The 18,904-nt window shown below is 38.6% G+C and overlaps 1 protein-coding gene across 1 annotated transcript in view; it reads left to right on the plus strand.

Annotated features, from left to right (window-relative positions):
* The first annotated feature begins 3,498 nt into the window (after window positions 1–3,498).
* The window catches only part of IL31RA (interleukin 31 receptor A), a 28,487-nt gene continuing 13,081 nt past the window's right edge, over window positions 3,499–18,904 (plus strand). Inside the window, exons 1-8 of the mRNA XM_009864361.1 lie at window positions 3,499–3,550; window positions 7,510–7,806; window positions 9,070–9,190; window positions 11,985–12,151; window positions 13,410–13,561; window positions 16,410–16,575; window positions 17,167–17,249; window positions 17,788–18,004. Of these exons, the coding sequence (XP_009862663.1) occupies window positions 3,499–3,550; window positions 7,510–7,806; window positions 9,070–9,190; window positions 11,985–12,151; window positions 13,410–13,561; window positions 16,410–16,575; window positions 17,167–17,249; window positions 17,788–18,004 (1,255 nt within the window). The remainder of the gene's footprint in view (window positions 3,551–7,509; window positions 7,807–9,069; window positions 9,191–11,984; window positions 12,152–13,409; window positions 13,562–16,409; window positions 16,576–17,166; window positions 17,250–17,787; window positions 18,005–18,904) is intronic.

Here is an 18,904-nt window from a genome sequence, read left to right on the forward strand (position 1 = left end):
ACCTTACCTGTTTTTTTTGTTATTGTGTAGTTATGTGTGGTGAATCTAAGGAAGAAGTCAATCACTAGGGGAAATTCTTTAATTAGTCACAGCCATAATTCGTAAATCTTGTGTTGTATGGTCGATACAGACAAGTGGAAAGCCTATGTTTTGAACCATTGGTTTTATTTCATGAAGTCTTTACAATACAGAATACACTGTGAGTTTTTATTATGTGTTGCTAGCAATTAATTCTCCAGAAAAGAAAGAATAGAGTTTTTTTTTCTGTTAAGTGCCTTAAGTTCTTCCCTGTAAATAATTGTAGATATGCTTATCTTCACAGGCCAAACAGAGGATTTGAAGGATATACTCATTTGTGAGAATGGCAAGATTAGTGCCACATTCATAGAGCTTTGCAAAAACATTTTATTGGCTCATAAAATGATTATTTACTTTTTAAAGTTAAAAAAAAATGCTTATGACAATGTAGTGTTATTGATTTGGCTTTGGCTTACCATTCTTCCTCTGTTGGATAGCTTTAATTAGGCACATCATCTTGTGCTGTTGGTTATTTAGCTTGGTTTTGTTCATAGTTGTTGAAGCGTGTTGGTTTTCTGCAACTACTAGTCTCGTAGATAATAAAGTACTGACTACATCAGTGTTTACCACAGCTGTATAGCAGTTGTTATGTGTTCCTATGAAGTTAGCAAAGCTTTTTTCAATCATCATTATGTTTTTGTTTTATTAATTTGAATGTAGTTTTCTTGTAGTAGTTTAAAAATAACTTTAAAAAATGTTTTTAAATCTGCATCTCTTTAACTCTTCCCTTACTGGTGCACCATACTTAGAGCAGTTGCTTAAGGTTCTTTATTTTTGTTGCCATCAGTAGCGTAATTTGTCTTTATTGCTTTGAGAACAAGAATTTATACCCTAGGTAATTAAACTAGCAATGGATTCTCTTTTTGTAACTGCTTTGTTTCTTGTTGGTACACATCTTGCTACAACTGTATTTTAGGAGTGTGTCACTGGACAAGCTCCTCCATCATTTATTTTTTATCCCATGTGTCCTTTTCGTTATTTTCTTCTGTTTTGCTCTGTCACAACCTCAAAGTTCATAAAATGCTTCCTGAGACAGACTGAAAATAATATTTAAAATGAGTTTTGGCACAGATTGAGCACAAAGAGTTTTTTACTATAATTTGCTCTTTTAGATTACTGTAAAACTTCATTCTGTACCAAAACTAAGAATTTTTTCTGGAAGGGACCATCACAAAGCTAAGAAACCACCTGCCTATATCCCAACTGTAGATCTGTGTTCCAAAGAGTGACCTGGTGCACACCCCTTTCCTAGCATTGTTGTAACTTGTGGGAGGATGAGATGTCTTCTTTGGTCTCAACCTGTCCTGGGAAGAGAGTACTTGCTTGCCACATGGAGCCCTCATGAGATGAAGGTTTGCATGGAGAGCTGAAATTCCAGCAGCAACTCAGGTAACTCTGAAAACCTAATATTAAGCAGGGACCCCAACTACCTGCAGCAGTAGTAATGCCCACTTGTTGCTTTATGATCATAGTAGATAGAGCTACTTATCCAGTAAGTAGAAATTTTGGGCCCTAGACCCTCATCTCCTGAAGGGTATCTAAAACCTCTGATTTTCTACAGGCAGATGTCCTACTTACTAACCGAAAGAGTAGTCTGAGGTGCAACAAATTCTGCCCTTCATGTTGAAGTTGGGCTACTTTACAGACAGGGGTTGTTACAGACAAGCTTATGGAGTGTGGACTGAATGAGCAGACAGAGAGGTGAATTGAAAACTGGCTGCAGAAACGTGCCCAGAGAGTAGTGGTCAGTGGCACAAAGTGTAGTTGGAGGCCAGTGACTAGTGGTATACCTCAGGGGTCAATACTGGATCCAGTCATATTTATCATCTTTGTTAATGATCTGGATGGTGGGACAGTGTGGCCTCACCAAGTTTTGTGAGGACATAAAACTGGGAGGAGTGGGTGATACTCCAGAGGGTCATGCTGCCATTCCGAGGGTCGCTGGAGAAATGTGTGGGCAGGAACCTCATGAAGTTAAATAAGAAGTGCCAAACGCTGTGGTGGGGAGGAACTCCAGACACCAGTACAGACAGGGGACTGGCCAATTGAAGTGCAGCTTTGCAGAGAAGGCCTTGGGGTCCTGGTGGACACATTGCATCTAAGACAGCAATACACACTCGTGGCAAAGCAAGCTAGTGGTATCCTGGGCTGCATCAGAAGTGTGACCAGCAGGTCAAGGGAGGTCATCCTTCCCCTGTGCTTAGCACTGATGAGGCCACATTTGGAGTACCGTGTCCAGTACTGGACTCCTCAGTACAAGAGAGACATGGACATACTGGACAGAGTCCAATGAACAGCCACAACAATGATTAAGGGAGCATCTGTCTTATGGGAGAAGGCTGAGAGATCTGTGACTATTCATCCTGGAGAAGAGAAGGCTGAGGAGTAGTATCATCAATACCTGAAGAATACTAGGGTGCAAAGAGGGTGGAGCCAGGCTCTTTCCAGTGGTGCCCAGTGACAGGACAAGGGGCAGTGGGCCCAAACTGAAACACAGAAGGTTTGCTGTGAACATCAGGGAACATTTTTTCACTGTGAGGGTGATAAGCACTACCTCTGGACTTTCCGTCCTTGGAGATCTTCTGGACATGCTCCTTGGCAACTTGCTGTGGGTGGCTGTCCTTGGGCAGAGTAGTTTGGACCAGATGACCTCCAGAGGTTCCTTCCAGTCTCAACCACTCTGTGATTCTGTGAGTGATGACAAAAGTGCTTGAGGCGAGGGCATGTTTGATTTTTGCCATTTTTCCACTGGAATACTAGATTCAGTTGTACCTTTAGAACCATTCTGCTTCTTTGTTTTGCTCCTTCTTACCCTAGAGTTCTGGGGTTCTGTGGCTGAGCAGCAGTTCAGCCTAAAGAGCAAGCCAAAGAGAAGTGCCTTCCCTTGCCTTTACAGAGTGTCCTCAAGGCAGGTGCCTGGGACACTTAGCTGGGATAAAAACAAATGAATTCACCCTCTTTTGTGTAGATAATGACCTGGGACTGTTGCCCACTTGCTGAACAATTGTTTTATTAGGTGAGATGCCCATTCCTTCTACTGCAACAGCCTTCTTTTTCAGAAGAATTCTCTCTAAGTGAATCTGCTCAGCTGATGGCTAGGCTGGCTGGGTTTCAAGGGGGTGTAGATAGATTATGTATCGATTCTTGGTCCTTATAAGGTAAATTGCCCTCAGATGGCTTCCAGGTACACTTACCTGTGTCTTCTGTAGGAAAGGTGTATACTTAGGAAAACTGCATTAAATTTCTCTCATCGTGCACTTAGACAAAGCAACACCTGAATGCAAGTGAGAGGTGCTGAATAGCATTATTAACTCGTATACCAGCGCTTACAAAGTATTGCAGGGGCATTTTTACTTGAAGTATATTATTTTAATTTTTATTTTTTGACAGCGTTTGGTGTCCCTGACTGATGAAAGGGAAATGTTCAGCTGTCTGACTTGGATGTTCGTCCTGCTCTGCAGCTCTATTGCAGGTATGTTGGTTATTAGCACCCGCCTTGCCATAAGAAAACTTTATGAAACTTGACGTTCTCCAATTTTGAAGAGTTCTGAAAATGCAAAAAGATATTTTAAAAGCAGAAGTTAGTTGATGACTAAGTAGTGACTAATTTGTGGCACTCTTGATGTCCTCTTGTGAAATGTTAATTGTGATCATGACAGCCTGCATTTGTTTTCTTTTGTATTTAAAGTATTGGGAAAAAAAAGTATTTTAAAACTTACTTTGTTAACTGCTTCCTGTTGCAAAGGATATAGAAGGAGAATCTGCATCTGGAAGTCATATCATAGTTCAGTGTTGGGTTATAAAGGCTGGTCACTTTGGAGATCTGCTCGTGGAACAAATTAATGTTTAAGTAACACATGAACACTTTAAAGGCACTTAGTATTTGCTTGTTTTGGACTGTTTTAAGTCAAATATTACCTGTTCATAGATTCATGCAATGTACCAATGTTCTCATTCCTAATTTTAAAGTCACTTAACAATGTGTGACTACTGATTCTCTGTTCAAAGTTTTCTTTTAATGTAGTAGTTCCGCAGCTAGTAACAGCACAGGTAACTGCTGAAGTTGGAAGAGCAGATAGTTCTGCACTCCTTCCACCTTCATCTGCCTCCTCTTCTACTGGAGTGCAGGTTTGTGTGGCCACTTGTGAAGTGGTGAGATATTTGGCCTGGATGGAGGATGATATTATTTTTTTCCAAACTTTATTTTTTCATCTGTATCAGTTTTCTTTCGATTCACTACACAGGCACTTCTACCGTGCAAAAGGGGATAGCAGCAGTGAATGAGCGTTTGAGGGTTAAAAATGCTTCTTGTGACAACAGTGCCACTTCGAAGTGGTAAAGTTGAACAGTATAGGTTAGAATAGGACATCGCAGGGACAGACTGAAGTAGTGACTCTCTAATAATAATTGAAAGTTCATATATGTGCAGTTTGTCACATACCAATTAACACACAACAGTAATTTATTTTATAATGGTATTTCTGTCTTAAATTGTTTGGGGATTACATAGAAGAGGGTTGTGTATGTTTGCAGAAGCTTGATCAATATGAAACAGTGCAAGTAATTGCTTGCAGCTAATATGCAGTAAAATTTATGCAGTAGAGTGTAACATAGCCATTAGCTTGACTCTGAAACATGAAGAAATTACTCTGAAACAAAAGGGATACAAAAAGAAATAGAGCAATTTATGGTTAATACACTCAAAAAGGAGAGAATTACCGGTAAATCACGGAGAAAGTTTAGTATTTGATTCCTTGTCATTCCTACATGCTAGCAAAGAAATGCTGTCTGTAAAAGCTGGCATGTTTTCAGTTTTATTTAACAGATTTATGTATGAAATTTTGCTTCAAGAAATAAGTAGCAGCAAAAAAATATAAACACGTATCTCCTTGCAGGACTCTAATGGGTGATTCATGCACTGTTTAATAACTTTGATATAGGATAATATTTGATAGTACATATTTGACATTAGCTGTTAAAAATTAAATAATAGTTTATAGAAAAAGCTTCAGAACTTTTACTGTCTTCATCAATGACGTAGACGGATTGACTGCACCCTCAGCAAATTCTCAGATGACACCAGCTGACACACCTGAAAGACAGGTTACCATCCAGAGGGACCTGGACAAGCTGGAGAAGTGGGCCCATGTGAACCTCATGAGGTTCAACAGGGCCAAGTGCAAGGTCCTGCACTGGGTCGGAACAATCCTCGTTATCAATACAGACTGGGGGATGATGTGCTAGAGAGCAGCCCTGAGGAAAAGGACTTGGGGTTACTGGTGGATGAAAAGCTGGGCTTGAGCCAGCAATGTCTGCTTGCAGCCCGGAAAGCCAACTGTATCCTGGGCTGTGTGAGGAGAAGCGTGGCCAGCAGATGGAGAGAGGTGATTCTGCCCCTCTGCTCTGCTCTGATGTGACCCCACCTGGAGTACTGTGTCCAGCTTTGGAGAGCTCAGCACCAGACAGGCATGGACCTGTTGGAGCATGTCCAGAGGAGGGCCATAAAGATGATCAGGAGTCTGGAGCTTCTCCCCTATGAGGACAGGCTATGAGAACTGGGGTTGTTCAGCCTTTCAATACTATAAAGAACAGTGCAGTGACTTGCTCACTCCTAGCCCCTTGTTTCTGGGATGGGGAGGAGAAAATGTAACAAAGGCTTGAGGGCTGAAATTAAGGACAGGAAGAGCTCACTCACCACTTAGGGTCATGGGCAAAAACTGGAGTAGACCTGAGGAGAAAACAATTTAATCTAATCAACAAAACCATGACCAGTTTACTAATCACAGAGTAGAATAGGGAGAAAATAAATACAACCAGATCTTAAATACACCTTCCCCCACCCCTCCCTTCTTCCTAGACTCAGCTCTGCTTCCCATTCTTTACCTGGTCCCTGCTGGTGGTGCAAGAGGGTAGGGGATAGGGGCTGTGGCATGTCCCTTATGCCCTGTCCATGATCCTCCTTGCTCTTCGATGAGAGGATTTCTTGCAGTCTTCCTCTGCTCCAGTCTGGTGGCCCTCTCACGGGAGATAGGCCTCTTCGAACTTCTTCAACTTGAGTCCTTCCCACATGGTCATGGTTCTTCCTGAACTGCTCCGGCACGGGTCCCTCCTGCAGGCTGCAATCGTCCCGGTGATGGACTGCTGCTGCACAGGCTTCCCCTGGAGTCATGGCATGCTCTGGGTGTTTCTGTGCTCCAGTGTGGGGTCCTCCGCAGGCTACAAACTGGATATTGCACACCATTAATCTCCCATGGCTGCCATCTCACCAGAAGCCTCAGCAAAATCTGTTCCAGTGCATTTCTCCCCTTCCTTCCTCACCAACCTGAGTTACTGCATGGTTGCCCCTGTCACCTCCTCCTCCTCTCCAAAACAAAGAACTCCTCAACACAGAAGAGCTTGCCAACAGGCTTTTCCCCTGTTAAATATGTTGATCACAGAGATGGTGATTGGCCTGGCCTTGGCCAGAGGTGGGCTGGACTTTTACCTGGGGAAGGCTCTGGAAATTTCTCACAGGAGCCACCTCTGTGGCCCCTGCCACTACTAAAAAACCTGTCAGACACAAACCCAACACAAATACTTAAAGGCTAATAAGGACTTTTTGATAGGGCCTGTAGGGATAGGACAATAAGTAATGGTGTTAAACTAAAAGAGGGTAGATTCAAACTAGATGTAAGGAAGAAATTTTTTTGTGTTGTGGGTGGTGAAACACTGGAACAGATTGCCTGGAGAGGTAGTAGAAGCTCTGTCCCTGGAAACAGTCAGGGTTGGGTTGGCCGGGGCTCTGAGCAGCCTGGTCTAGTAGATGTCCCTGCTCATTGTAGAGGTGTTGGACCAGGTGACCTTGAAAGGTCTCTTCCAACCCAAACCAGTCCATGATTCTAGGACTTGTTGATGAATTAATTCACTCATTCAGCCTGCTTCTGTGTTTGCCTTGTACATGCATTTTGTATACAACTCCCGCACTATATCTGGGACTATAAATTCTGTGAGCAATGAAAGTGCTAATGAGAACTGAAATATATTGCAGCTTAACTGTAAATTTTAAACTTAGCAGTTTGATTTATTTTCTGATATGTTAATTACTAATTTTAACATCCAAATGTATGCATACCTTTTACACACAGGATTGTTTTTTAAAAGCAGATTTAAAAGACCTGAGTCTCTCTTTTTTGTTTTAAGCTATTTGGAAAGATTTGTGTTAGAATTTCTCCATTATTTCTGGGAATGTACGTTCTTATATGATACCCATGGTAACAGATATGAGTTTCCAAACAACAATATCTGATTCAAGTAAGTAATTGAGCATTTCATTTGAACTCCTTAGGAAATAAAAAACTAATTAAGTGATCTATAGACAATATTAATTTATCATCTTTCCACTGATCTTTGAAGAGAAATTGGATAATGTGATATCTTTGATTTTTTTTTTAGATGAGAACTTTATCAGAGATGCTGACATTTTTCCTTCATCTCCTGAAATTGAAAGAGGATCCACCTTGAAACTATTTTGTGTTCTTGGAAAACACTACACACCTCAGAGAAATGCAAGCCACATCATCTGGAAGTTGAATCATGAATTGATTGCTCAGGAAGACTATAACATTGTGAATGAGACTGTGTCTAGTATAACCATCCATAATTTCACCTACAGCAAAGCTCATGTGAAATGTTTCACTAAGTACTTCGGCAAGGAACAACTTTTGGTTCACACTGAAGTGAAATCTGGCTGTAAGTAGAAATGATGCCAGTATTCAAGTATTCCATTTTTTTCCTGAAGTCATGAAATTGCAGACGTTCCTTTCTGATGCTGGTCTGTAACCTCTCTGACCATGACTTTTGGCCATTGAAGTGAATGTACGTTTTCTGTTGACTTCAGAGATTACTGGGTCTGTCCCTTTGGTTATGTCTTTTGTCTAGCTTAGCCAACTTTAATTTTCTCCAGGAATTTCCTCTCTAATCCTCTGTTCCAAAGAAATTATAATTACAGTCTGTTATGAACAAAGTAGCAGGATAAATATGTGTACAAATTATTTTGTTTGTTGAGCAGATTAAGTCCAGATTATACCAAGGTATGCCTGGGGGTCTCATTCTAGTAAAGAAGCAACAAATGCGGAAAAATACATCTGTAGAGTAAAAAACCAGGTGTTCCCTGTCTGCAAAGTTTCGTGTATGATAAGCTTGTCAATGTAAGAAAGATCTTCTGGGTGTTACATTAAGTGGGACAGAACAGTACTATTTTGGAGAGAGGACTTTTTTACCTAGTTTATTTTACTGAGTGCAGTTCTTTCAACTCCAGTTTCTTCTATTGAGTGAAGAAGTCTGGCTTTAACAAGGAAGTCTTTGAGGGTGTTACATTTTTATGGCTCACTTCAGACTATAGAGATTGCAGAGGGTTGCTTCCTCTGTCCTCTCTTTCTTCTAAGATAGAGTCCAGAATTAGTGATCTTTCCAGGGTCACAGAGATATGTTTCCCAGGATCTTGTCTTTTGCAACTCTGAGGTCATGCAGGTTAGGAGTTTTCACAGGGTATGTGGTTAGACATTGTGGGAAGGAACTAAGAGGAATTTTATCTTTCAGAGAATGCCTTTTCCTGAACTTTAGGGTTGTTTGTTTGTTTTCCTCTTACTCTCTGGACTAGCCTTGAGCTACAGCTGTGCTGCAGGGGGCTATACTTAGATGTTCAGGACACTGAACCTTGATATGAGATAGTTAATGAGTTACTGCAAACAAAAGCTTCATGCACACTTAGTTAAGTACTTCTGAGAAGTAGTTGGAGAAAATATTCTTCTCTACCCAGAGGAAGAAAGAGGGGCTTTGATTTTGGGTTTATGAGGAATTTTGAGGGCAATAAGAAATTATAAAATTAAGTGCTGTGCAAGACACTTAGTGAAATTTGCCATAATCTGCTCTTTGACCAATAAAATGAGTTGTACGTTAAAGTTACTTACTTTCACTGGACTTAATTTTTTTTTTAAACCCTTGTCATTGTAGTTCCACCGGACACACCAGGAAATATTTCCTGCATTTATTACTATAATTCTAAGCTTACCTGCACTTGGACTTCAGGAAGAGAAACAAATCTCATGACAAACTATACTCTTTACCGAAAAGTGTAAGTATAGGATATATTAGGAGCTGGGTTGCTGGTGTAGGGCCACCAGCTCCCTTCCCCTCATATCCTGACTTCTCTTTAAAGAAAACCTGGTGACATCATGGGCTTCAGAGTCATGGCATTTCATCAGTAAATTCAATTAATTTGGGGTTGGTAACAGTTGAAAAATGTTAACGGTGCTACAGGCTTGGGATGGAGTGGCTGGAAAGCTGCTCAGCGGAGAGGGACCTGGGGGTGTTGGTTGATGTGATCCAGCAGTATGCCCAGGTGGCCAAGAAGGCCAGGAATAGTGTGGCCAGCAGGAGTAGGGAAGTAATTGTCCCCCCATACTTGACAATGGTGAGGCCTCCCCTGGAGTACTGTGTTCAGTTTTGGGCCCCTTACTCCAAAAAACACATTGAAGTGCTGGAGCGTGTCTAGAGAAGGGCAATGAAGCAGCACAGGTCTTATGAGGAGCAGCTAAGAGAACTGGGATTGTTTTGCCTGGAGAAAAAGAGGCTGGGGGGAGACCTTGACACTCTTCATAACTACCTTAAAGGAGGTTGTCAAGAGATGAGGTTCAGTCTGTTCAACCAAATAACAAGTGATAAGGCAAATGGCCTCAGGTTGAGCCAAGGGATATTTAGATTTAGATTAGATTAGTTTAGATTGGATATTAGGAAGAATTTGTGTACTGAAGGGGTTATGAGGCACTGGAATGCATTGCCCAGGGCAATGGTGGAGTCCCCATCCGTGGAGGTGCTTAAGACTCCTGTAGACATAGTGCTTAGGGACATGGCTTAGTTGAGCACTTGTCAGCATTAGGTTAATGACTGGACTTAAAGGTCTTTTCCAATGTAGGCGATTCTGTGATATATTTTCAATACACTTTATAAAGGAAATGAACATTCTAAACCCACTATTTAGTAGACCAGTGTTTACTTCAGAATTGATATTCACTGGTTTCCTTGCAGTAGCATTACTAACTCAGTCAAAAGGTGAGTGAGCCTAGGTACAGATGGAGGAGGACAGAGGCATTCTGTGGGAGTGTTACCCAGAAACTAGCTATCCTTGTTTTGGATGGGTAAACAAGATTACTTCCTCTTCTACTTTAAACAGTTCACAGTTATAAGTATTAAACTCCCTATTACTCTGTTTGTTACAAATATCATTTAACTTAGACGCCTTTGGAGGCACCGAGTTTTGGAGAAAGAATCCAGAGTTATTTGTCTTTTTGGTCACTCACATCTGGAAATTTGTATTTACAAACACAGATTATGTAGACTTATGCTCCTAATACTTGATTGTTTCAATTTCTGTTAAATTTTAAATATTGTTCAGGAGCTGAATTTTTCATAAGTTCCTGTGAAAATGGAATGTTCCATTGAAAATGGAATGTTCAGTATGTTCCAAGGCAGATCTCAGGTAGAATTTTGAAGGTGATAGTGCAGATTTTGTTCCAAATATAATTATCAATGTGTACTTTATAGTAGTCCTGCCTAATCAAGACTTTAGATAATATGATTTCGTGAAGAGTTTTGTAAAATATCTAAAATTATTCTGGAGAACTGGAAAGAATTCAGACTCTGAAGGAGATATTTTCTTATTGTAAGTTTTGCTAGTGTATGGTATATTTTTTGTTAAAATATCAGGCAAGTAAACATCTTCAGTTCTATCTCCATTTTAGGCTTGATATTTTAGGCTTCTATCTTCCTTAGGTGAAACTTTCTTGCTCCTTCCAGTGTTGCTACATTTTATAACTTGGTTGAGTTAATGAATCAAAACCTAGAACAGCTGTTTAAAGTTAAGTTTCAATATTGCTCCTTCTTGTACCAGCACAAATTCTTCTTTAACCACACAGTGAATTGGATTGCAAAACTATTTCCAATGAAATCTAACCATTAGTTTAAATCCAGATAACTCCTCAGCTGAGTTTACTGCATGACTAGAAAAGCACTGGTACAAGCTCTCCAAGAGGACGGAGAGCTGTGGACGGAAACAAACAGCCATGCATATTAGGGAAGGTAGGACTGCTTTTCACAGCAGTGCAGGCTTACACTAGCTTAAAAATGCATATGAAATACAAGCTTCAGACTGTTTTTTGAGTTATACAATTGATCTGCTTGCTTACTGCATTGTATGAAATATTTAACACAGGCCCAACACATGAGTTTCTATTTATTGAAGAATTTCTCTGTGGGTTGGTAAAATTAAACTAATTTTGTTAGTTTAGCATCCCACACTACTTATTATGAAAGTATATGCTGTAAAGACTGCATATTATCAGTGTGTTCTTTCAGGAAAATCTGTCAAATTTCTGTTATCTTGTAACAGCCTGGGAGCGGTACAATTTGATTTTTTTATCTATTTAAAAGATGAGTAGAAGCTCATCATCACAGTAGTTGCATGTGTGACTAGCTGTATCTGTCTACACTTTTAAAGGAGGCCTGGTGTGGAGTTACGTGATACTTCTCTTTGGGATTTTTATCTAAAATAATAATAGCATTTGAACTGTCCATTAAGGCATTTTTACTCTTCATTACTACTCCTGGAAAGTTATCTCACTAGTTGCAGTTAAAACTAATTGAATCTGTGCAGACTATTTATATGCATTTGCAGGAGCAGTGCAATTAGGAAAGAGCATTCATTTGCAAAAACTAAGGCAACATTCACTGGTCAAAATATCCTGCAACCTCGGAACCATACAAATAATAACTAAATAGTAACCCAACAATCATTTTGAGTTATTCTAAGAAAGTCCTCTAATTTCTAACTCCTTTTTTTCCCCCCTGTTTTTTAGGGTGCCAGAAGGAAGGGAAACACCTCCATATACATTGAGCTCCTGCCAGAGCAAAACAGAGTTATGTTCATTTTATTTTCCAGATACTTCGTATAGTAGTTCCTTTTGTTTTCAGGTGAAAGCTGAAAATGTTTTGGGTGAAGCCTCATCAGATTGTGTTCTTATACCTATGGGAGAAATAGGTAATTAAAAGAAAGAGTTAAATAAAGCTAAAGCAGTGTATGTTGAGCTGACTGCAACCTCCCTAATTCTTCTTTCCTCCCTATAGCAAACGTGTCAGATGTCATTTGGTTTTAAATTGCTTTCTGTTTCCAGAGGTCGTCTGATTTTAATTGTTTGCTGAAATGATAAAGTCTAAAGGTTTAATAAAATGTTTCATCTCTCCCATTTTTTTATCAAATTCTGGATGCTTCCAATCTACTTTTAATTGATGGCCTTTCCATGTAACATTCTTGGAACTGGTTGGTGATATAGCAGCAGTTTTCAGCAATTTCTTGGTGTTACCATGAGGTGGTGAAAAATGATATTGTGCTGTATTCATACTAGGAAATGTCTACAACAATATTTTTTTAGGCTCGTGTCTGATGTATGCATTATAAATTACTAAGTTTTTAATGACTGACAAGGCATACTAAAACTTCTTATCAAACTAAGTGGTACTTGGACTGTACTTTTGTATTTTTGAGTGATGCTAGATATCAGTGCAATATCTAGCTGTAAATGAATAGGAGGATTATAATTTCTCCAGGTCTGCCCATCATTTACCCTGCTATTCTACTTTCTGGTTGGGAATGTTAAAACCCCACCAGTGCTGTGATTTCCTGGAGCAATAATACTATTTTTGTCTTTCTCTTCTCCCTCTGCACTGTGCTGCATTTGCATTTTGGTGTAGTTAATCAACAGTGCTTTTAACTGAGTATTTTTGCTGCAGCACTCTGTCAGCCAAAAATTGCTTTACTGCTTGCATCCAGACCTGCTGTGGCTCTTCATTACTTTCCGCATCCTCTGTACCAGCCATCTCTTTTCTCAGTGCTAATCCTTTATTTTCCTATCATCTCCTTCACACTTCTCTCCCCCTCAAATCCTTTTCAAGTGAATTCTTAACTCATCTTGACTTTGGCATCCCAGCTTTGCTTTGTTTCTTTTCTGCCTGTTGTCTCAGAGTAGTATTCTTCAGTGCTGGTACAGATGAAAGAAATCTGCACATCTGTTTGAGAGCAGATTTGTCAGCATCAGATCAGTTATGTGTGCAATCTGTCTTATCGATGACTTTCCACATGTAGAGTTATGTCTATAAAATAGACCGTCATTTGAATGCTCTGATAGGATGTACATTATTTGGATAATAACTAAAACTTCTTGGAACGTAAATAGATGAAGAAATTATGAGCTTTCATAGAAGCATTTTCCACAGTTAATGTTTCTGTTTCTCTGTTTTAGAGAAATTTGAACCTCCTGAAATACTTTCAGTTAAAAAAATCACTGGTATAAATCGGTTGCTTACAGTAGTGTGGAAAATGCCTGAGAAGATTATCCCTTCCCAGAATTTAACTTGTGAGATTCAGTACGGAAGCTTGTATTCAAACTCTTCGGTAAGCTACATGAATTTTCTTCAGAATGTTAACTTCTTTGTGGTTAATTTCTTAATGTTATAAAAGGCTAAATAGAAAACCAGCAACAAATAGTTAGAAATAATGATTAAAACATTATTTTAGAGGAGTGTGATTAGGTATTCATTGTCTTAAGATCATTATTTTGTTGTCTAGGCTTAATTGTTCTCCTACTTATGGTCAATGTCTGGTTTGGTACATACTGTATTTCTAAACATATTTTTGTGAAAGGCTAAGCTTGATATTAAGCTAAGGGATTACACAATCAAAATATTTTATTTTCCTTTTGAATTCTGGTGTTGAAAACAGCATCTACTCCCAACCACAGTAGCTGAATCATGTTAAGTTGGAATAGTGATGTATTAAATTTCAAATAAATTAGAAACTAAATTTTGCAAGATGGAAAATAAGTTTTTTTTCTGAGTTTGTCTTTCTGACACTTATATGGAACTGTTAAAAGAAAAAACCCAGTGTTTAATAATTTACTTCTTTCACATGGCATATTTCAGTTCTTCTCAGCATTGAAGTGATTCTGTCTGTAGTCTTCCTGTTCTGTTTTAAGAAGGGGTTAGATTGCTTGGCTTTTTTTTTTTTTATGTTCATCAGACTGAGATATCAGCCTTGACCTTATGGTTTTATACATTAATATATAAACCTGGGAGAGAAGAATTCTTCAGGGTAACTAATAGTACTCCTTAGAGCTTTTGTTTCTGTTATTAAAGATATTTCTAATTAGCATGCTCCTCACATTCTCATGGCAAGCATCTTTACTATAAATATGCCATATTAGCTGTTGGATTCAGGATAAAATATTTGGGGTGATGTGATGGCAGGATAACTAAGGTTCACCTAGGATATTAGAAACTGAACTAATATGTATGTTAAAAACCTGTTCAAGATGTTTATCCTTTTGGAGTCAAGACATGAGCATATGGGATCCTTCCCAAATGTTGAAAACGTTCATGTTTTTGCATTACGATTACAGCATTATTGTCTGTGATGTCTATTTGTCAGCACCTGCATGAGAAATCACCTGCCTACTATTATGAAATATGTCCATTTTCTTCCTCAGAGCTTACCTGCATTTTTTCCACATGCATTCTATAGAAAGAGTAATAGCTGTGATCAGTAAATTAAAAAATCCAGCAGCAATGGCCAGGAAAGATAGCCTCAAACCACCATTTAGGTATAGGAACTGTTTTTCTATCTGACAACACATATATGCCAAAAAAAATTATTTGAGCAAATGACAGATATTTTCTTGACCTTCTAAGCCTTACTACCAAAACAATCTAAATAGTTTGCTACAAACTGTTTTTGCTGAGTGAAAAAACAAATGACTATTTTCCTACTTGCATATACTAAGTTTCTAATTATAATTAAATATTATTTAACAGCCTTTTGGCAAGGAACTAAAAGTCTGGTGTTTCTGCAATTCCATGTCAGATTCTGCAGGAGATTAATAGAAGTTTTGAGGCCCTTGTTGTTTCAAAGTGGCTAAAGTCTGTCACGTACCAGTGTTTTGTAGACCGCTGCATTCATTCTCATTGAATCAGTTTTCTATTGTTTACAATGAGTTTCTTGAGATCAGAACAGACCAAATTTTTCACTTTCATTAGGCAATGCACTTCCCACTATGATGTTCAAAGGAGTGAGTGTCTGAATTCTGTATTGTTATAGTTTGATTCACTTTTCATTGGAATGTTCAACTCCTGGAAGAGAAGAATTTTTTCATGGATTTTTGACCCTGTTGTTATAACCATGTTTTGCTACTTCAGTTTGGCTCTCAGGAGGGAATCTTCCTTATTCTAAAACTTACCTTTGCTGACCTTGTATACAATTCAACTCGCTTGAGCATTTATTTCAACATCTTTCTTTTTTAGTGGTCTAAAATTTGAGAGAAGGAAAGTTGTTTGTTACTGATTAGTTTTTGCTGTTTGGAAGAGAAGACATTAGTGTTGTTGTAGTGATGAATTAAATCTTTCTGTGTCAGTCTAGTTGAGTAGATGCATCAACTACAGCTTTCATCTCTTCTTTCACCTTTTGTTTTGGAATAATAATCTAGCTTCTGACTTCCATCAGTAAGATGTCAGTGGGCTCCTTTTAAGATGAGGAGATTACCCACCTTGTCATTACTTTTCCAGGAAGGAACTGAGTCAGTTATTTCTCGTAATCTTGTCTTCCCTTGCCACTCAAAGACTTCATCTTCTTTTCCTCTCTTGGTACCAAACTCTTCTGTGTTTTCATTGGTCTTTTAATTTTAATCATATGCTGATAATCTTTGGTATGGCTTACAGCCGCACTCCTATATAGCTAATTGCTGGAAGATCCTGTAACTCAGAAAGAAAAACTGAGAAAAGAAACAAGTACCCAGCTGGCTCACAAGCTGCAGGTGATCACTGCTTCCCGAGGGATGCTTCTGCTGTGAGGCGGAGCTGTATCCAGGACATTATGGTGACACTGGCCTTAGCAATACAAATTGCTTCCAGCCAGAGGGACCTGTAGTCATCCAGCACCTCCTGGGCCAGTACAGCTGCTCTCAGGTCATGTGTGAGCTGCACACACTTCAAGCCACAGGTCGGTCAGTACAGACCTGGGTTTGGCTTAAATTTTTTAAACCTTGGAGTTTTACAAACCTTGGAGTTTTACAGGAAGAATAAAGATGCCACACAGAAAAAACTAAATATGAAACAAGTAAATTTGAGTTTTGGATGAGTGAGTGAGGTGGGAAACATGAAAACTGCATCCTTTTTGTGTTTTTAAAAAACTAAGTGGTATATCTGCATGTGATTTTATAGCAAATAATTTTTGTTCATGTGTCAACTTTCAGAAACTTGTCACTGTCCTACTGAATTCTTCAGAGAAAACAGGATCATGTAATCTCACAGATCTGTGGGACTCCACAGAATATTCAGTTGCCATTCGATGTGCCAACGTTTTGTCAAAATTCTGGAGTGAATGGAGTAGAAGGAAAACGGCAAGCACAGAAGAGAAAGGTTGGGTAGCTTTAGGTTATACTTTGGGGCATTAGAATTTAATAGCGGAAAATTGTATTTTCAGCATATTATCAGTCTATTTAACATAAAATTATGTTGTTTAAACAGAACTTGTGTATATTGTTTAAATATAGAAGAAGGAAAACAGAAAGGCAAGAGCAAAGAGTAGAGGAGATTTGAAAGGTGATACAAACAACATAGGGCTAATTAAAAAATGAGTAAGCAGACGGAAGAGAGGAGAGGAAAAATTAAAAGTGCAGATGGAGATGGAACATTGCCCAGTAGGATAGTAGCAGAAATGTAGTGTAGCAATATGTCCAATAAAGGGAATTAGAAGTAGAGAAATGAAATTGCCAGCCATAAAACAAGACTAGAAAATCTCTGGAGTTTAACAAATGAAAGAAAGCTGAAGGAAACTCACAGAAAGAGAGAAACTCTACTTACTATGGAAAAAGGCACAGCATTACACAAGGGAAAACTTGTTTTTAATAAGTTGCTCTCAGACTATATTTCTGAAACCTTTTGATTAGTTTTACCATATTATACTATCTTTTTGATATAATTTCAAGATATTTTTCTGTCTTTAAATAGCTCCTTCAGAAAAAGTGGATTTGTGGAGGGTAATTGAGCCTTCACATTCAGCTGGAAATAGATCTGCACATCTTCTATGGAAGGTATATACTTTTTCTGTGAATTGATAGCTACTGGTGTTCTGCAGCTGATGTTGTGTTGAAGTGTTTTAGTGTTGTAGGACATAACTGCTAGAGAGTTTTGCTGTCATCAGGAAAAAACCTCACTGTACTAAAGAGAATTGAAAAGGCTTTTGTTTATTGAATGGCAGATGAATAGAGTTTTGTAATATGTGCAGAAAGGAAGGGTTTAATTGTGTTCAAATCTGATTTTTTAATGACTGAAAATCCTTACACCTGCTCTTAAGTAGTATGGCTTACCAAAGCTGTGTTTAAATGCACATTAATCTTCTAGTAGAGTTACCAGAGGCTCTTTGTGTTTCAAATCTCAGTATTTTGAATCTGTCCTTCAATAAAATTATTGCAGCTGGCTGTCTTGAAAATGGGACTGAAGGAAGTACCTTGCTTTTCTAAATACAGTACGATAATTTTGTAATTTGATCTGGACTCTTTAATACAGTATCTACTTTTGATTATACAATTAACACTGTGAAACACTTACTACTGCCTATTTTTTTAATAGACGTTAAGCAGCTTTCCACCTTCTGGGAGAATTCTAGGCTACAAAATACAGTATTTTCCAGAAAATAATGCTGCACTTGAAATGACAAACATCACTGCTGATCAGAAGATTACTTTACCTTTAAATGAAGAGGCATATATAGTATCTATTACTGCCTATAACTCTGCTGGAAATTCTCCTGGAGCTACTTTGAGGATTCCATCCACTAATGAAAAAAGTAAGATTTCTCAATGTTGTGATTTGCTTTTGTCATTAACTGAAGAATGATCTTCTGTCATCTGTTTAAATTCTGTTGTAATGAAAGCAAAATTGCACTGAGGATTTCTGTCATAGATCTGTATATATAGAATGGTATTATGTATTTGTGGTTTGCAACTCTTTACTAGAACAATATTATCTGGTGGTCATATTTTCATATCACATTTCTGTTAGATTATTGTCGGGGCTTTTGTTTTCAGATACAGTTAGTAAGATATCAGCACTTTCTCATTTCGTATTACAATTTCTATTTTATTACTTTCTTGGTTTTTTGTTTTTTGGGTTTTTTTCCTAAACCTCACAAGTAAATTTATGGAGTCCCACCCAATTCTGTCTTGTCCCTCTACTAGGTCATAAAAATAGTTACCTCAGGGCATTCTTGCAGTGTTTAATAGACACATTTAACAGGAGTCCCTAAGAAATGCAAATGGAAGTGTTAATTCTTATTTCACATGCATTCCCAAAGCATCCCATCCTACCCACTGCCAAAGTCAGGAAGCTGTTCTGCTCTAGCACAACCGTTGTGTTCTTTGGCTCTGATGTTTAATGTGGAGAGCTCTGTTGTATTGCAACATCCCACTGCCTACTCATAATCTGGAAGAGAAGTTCCATTTGACACACTTGAGTCACTCGTCCTACATCAGTTGTTTATGCAATAACAGCAAGTGTCCCTCTGGAATTAACCAACTGATCAATCTTCAGTTCTCATCAGAAAACTGGATAAGTAGACATGATGTCATCTCATCCTCAAGGTTGCTGACTACTTCTCCATCCACATCTCTATCACACAATAAATGTTTTTCTGATTTTTCTATGCTGGCTCATGTTCAGCTGGCTGTCCACCAACACCCCCAGGTCC

Source organism: Apaloderma vittatum, unplaced genomic scaffold (assembly GCF_000703405.1).
Source record: "Apaloderma vittatum isolate BGI_N311 unplaced genomic scaffold, ASM70340v1 scaffold592, whole genome shotgun sequence".
Taxonomy (NCBI): Eukaryota; Metazoa; Chordata; class Aves; order Trogoniformes; family Trogonidae; genus Apaloderma; species Apaloderma vittatum.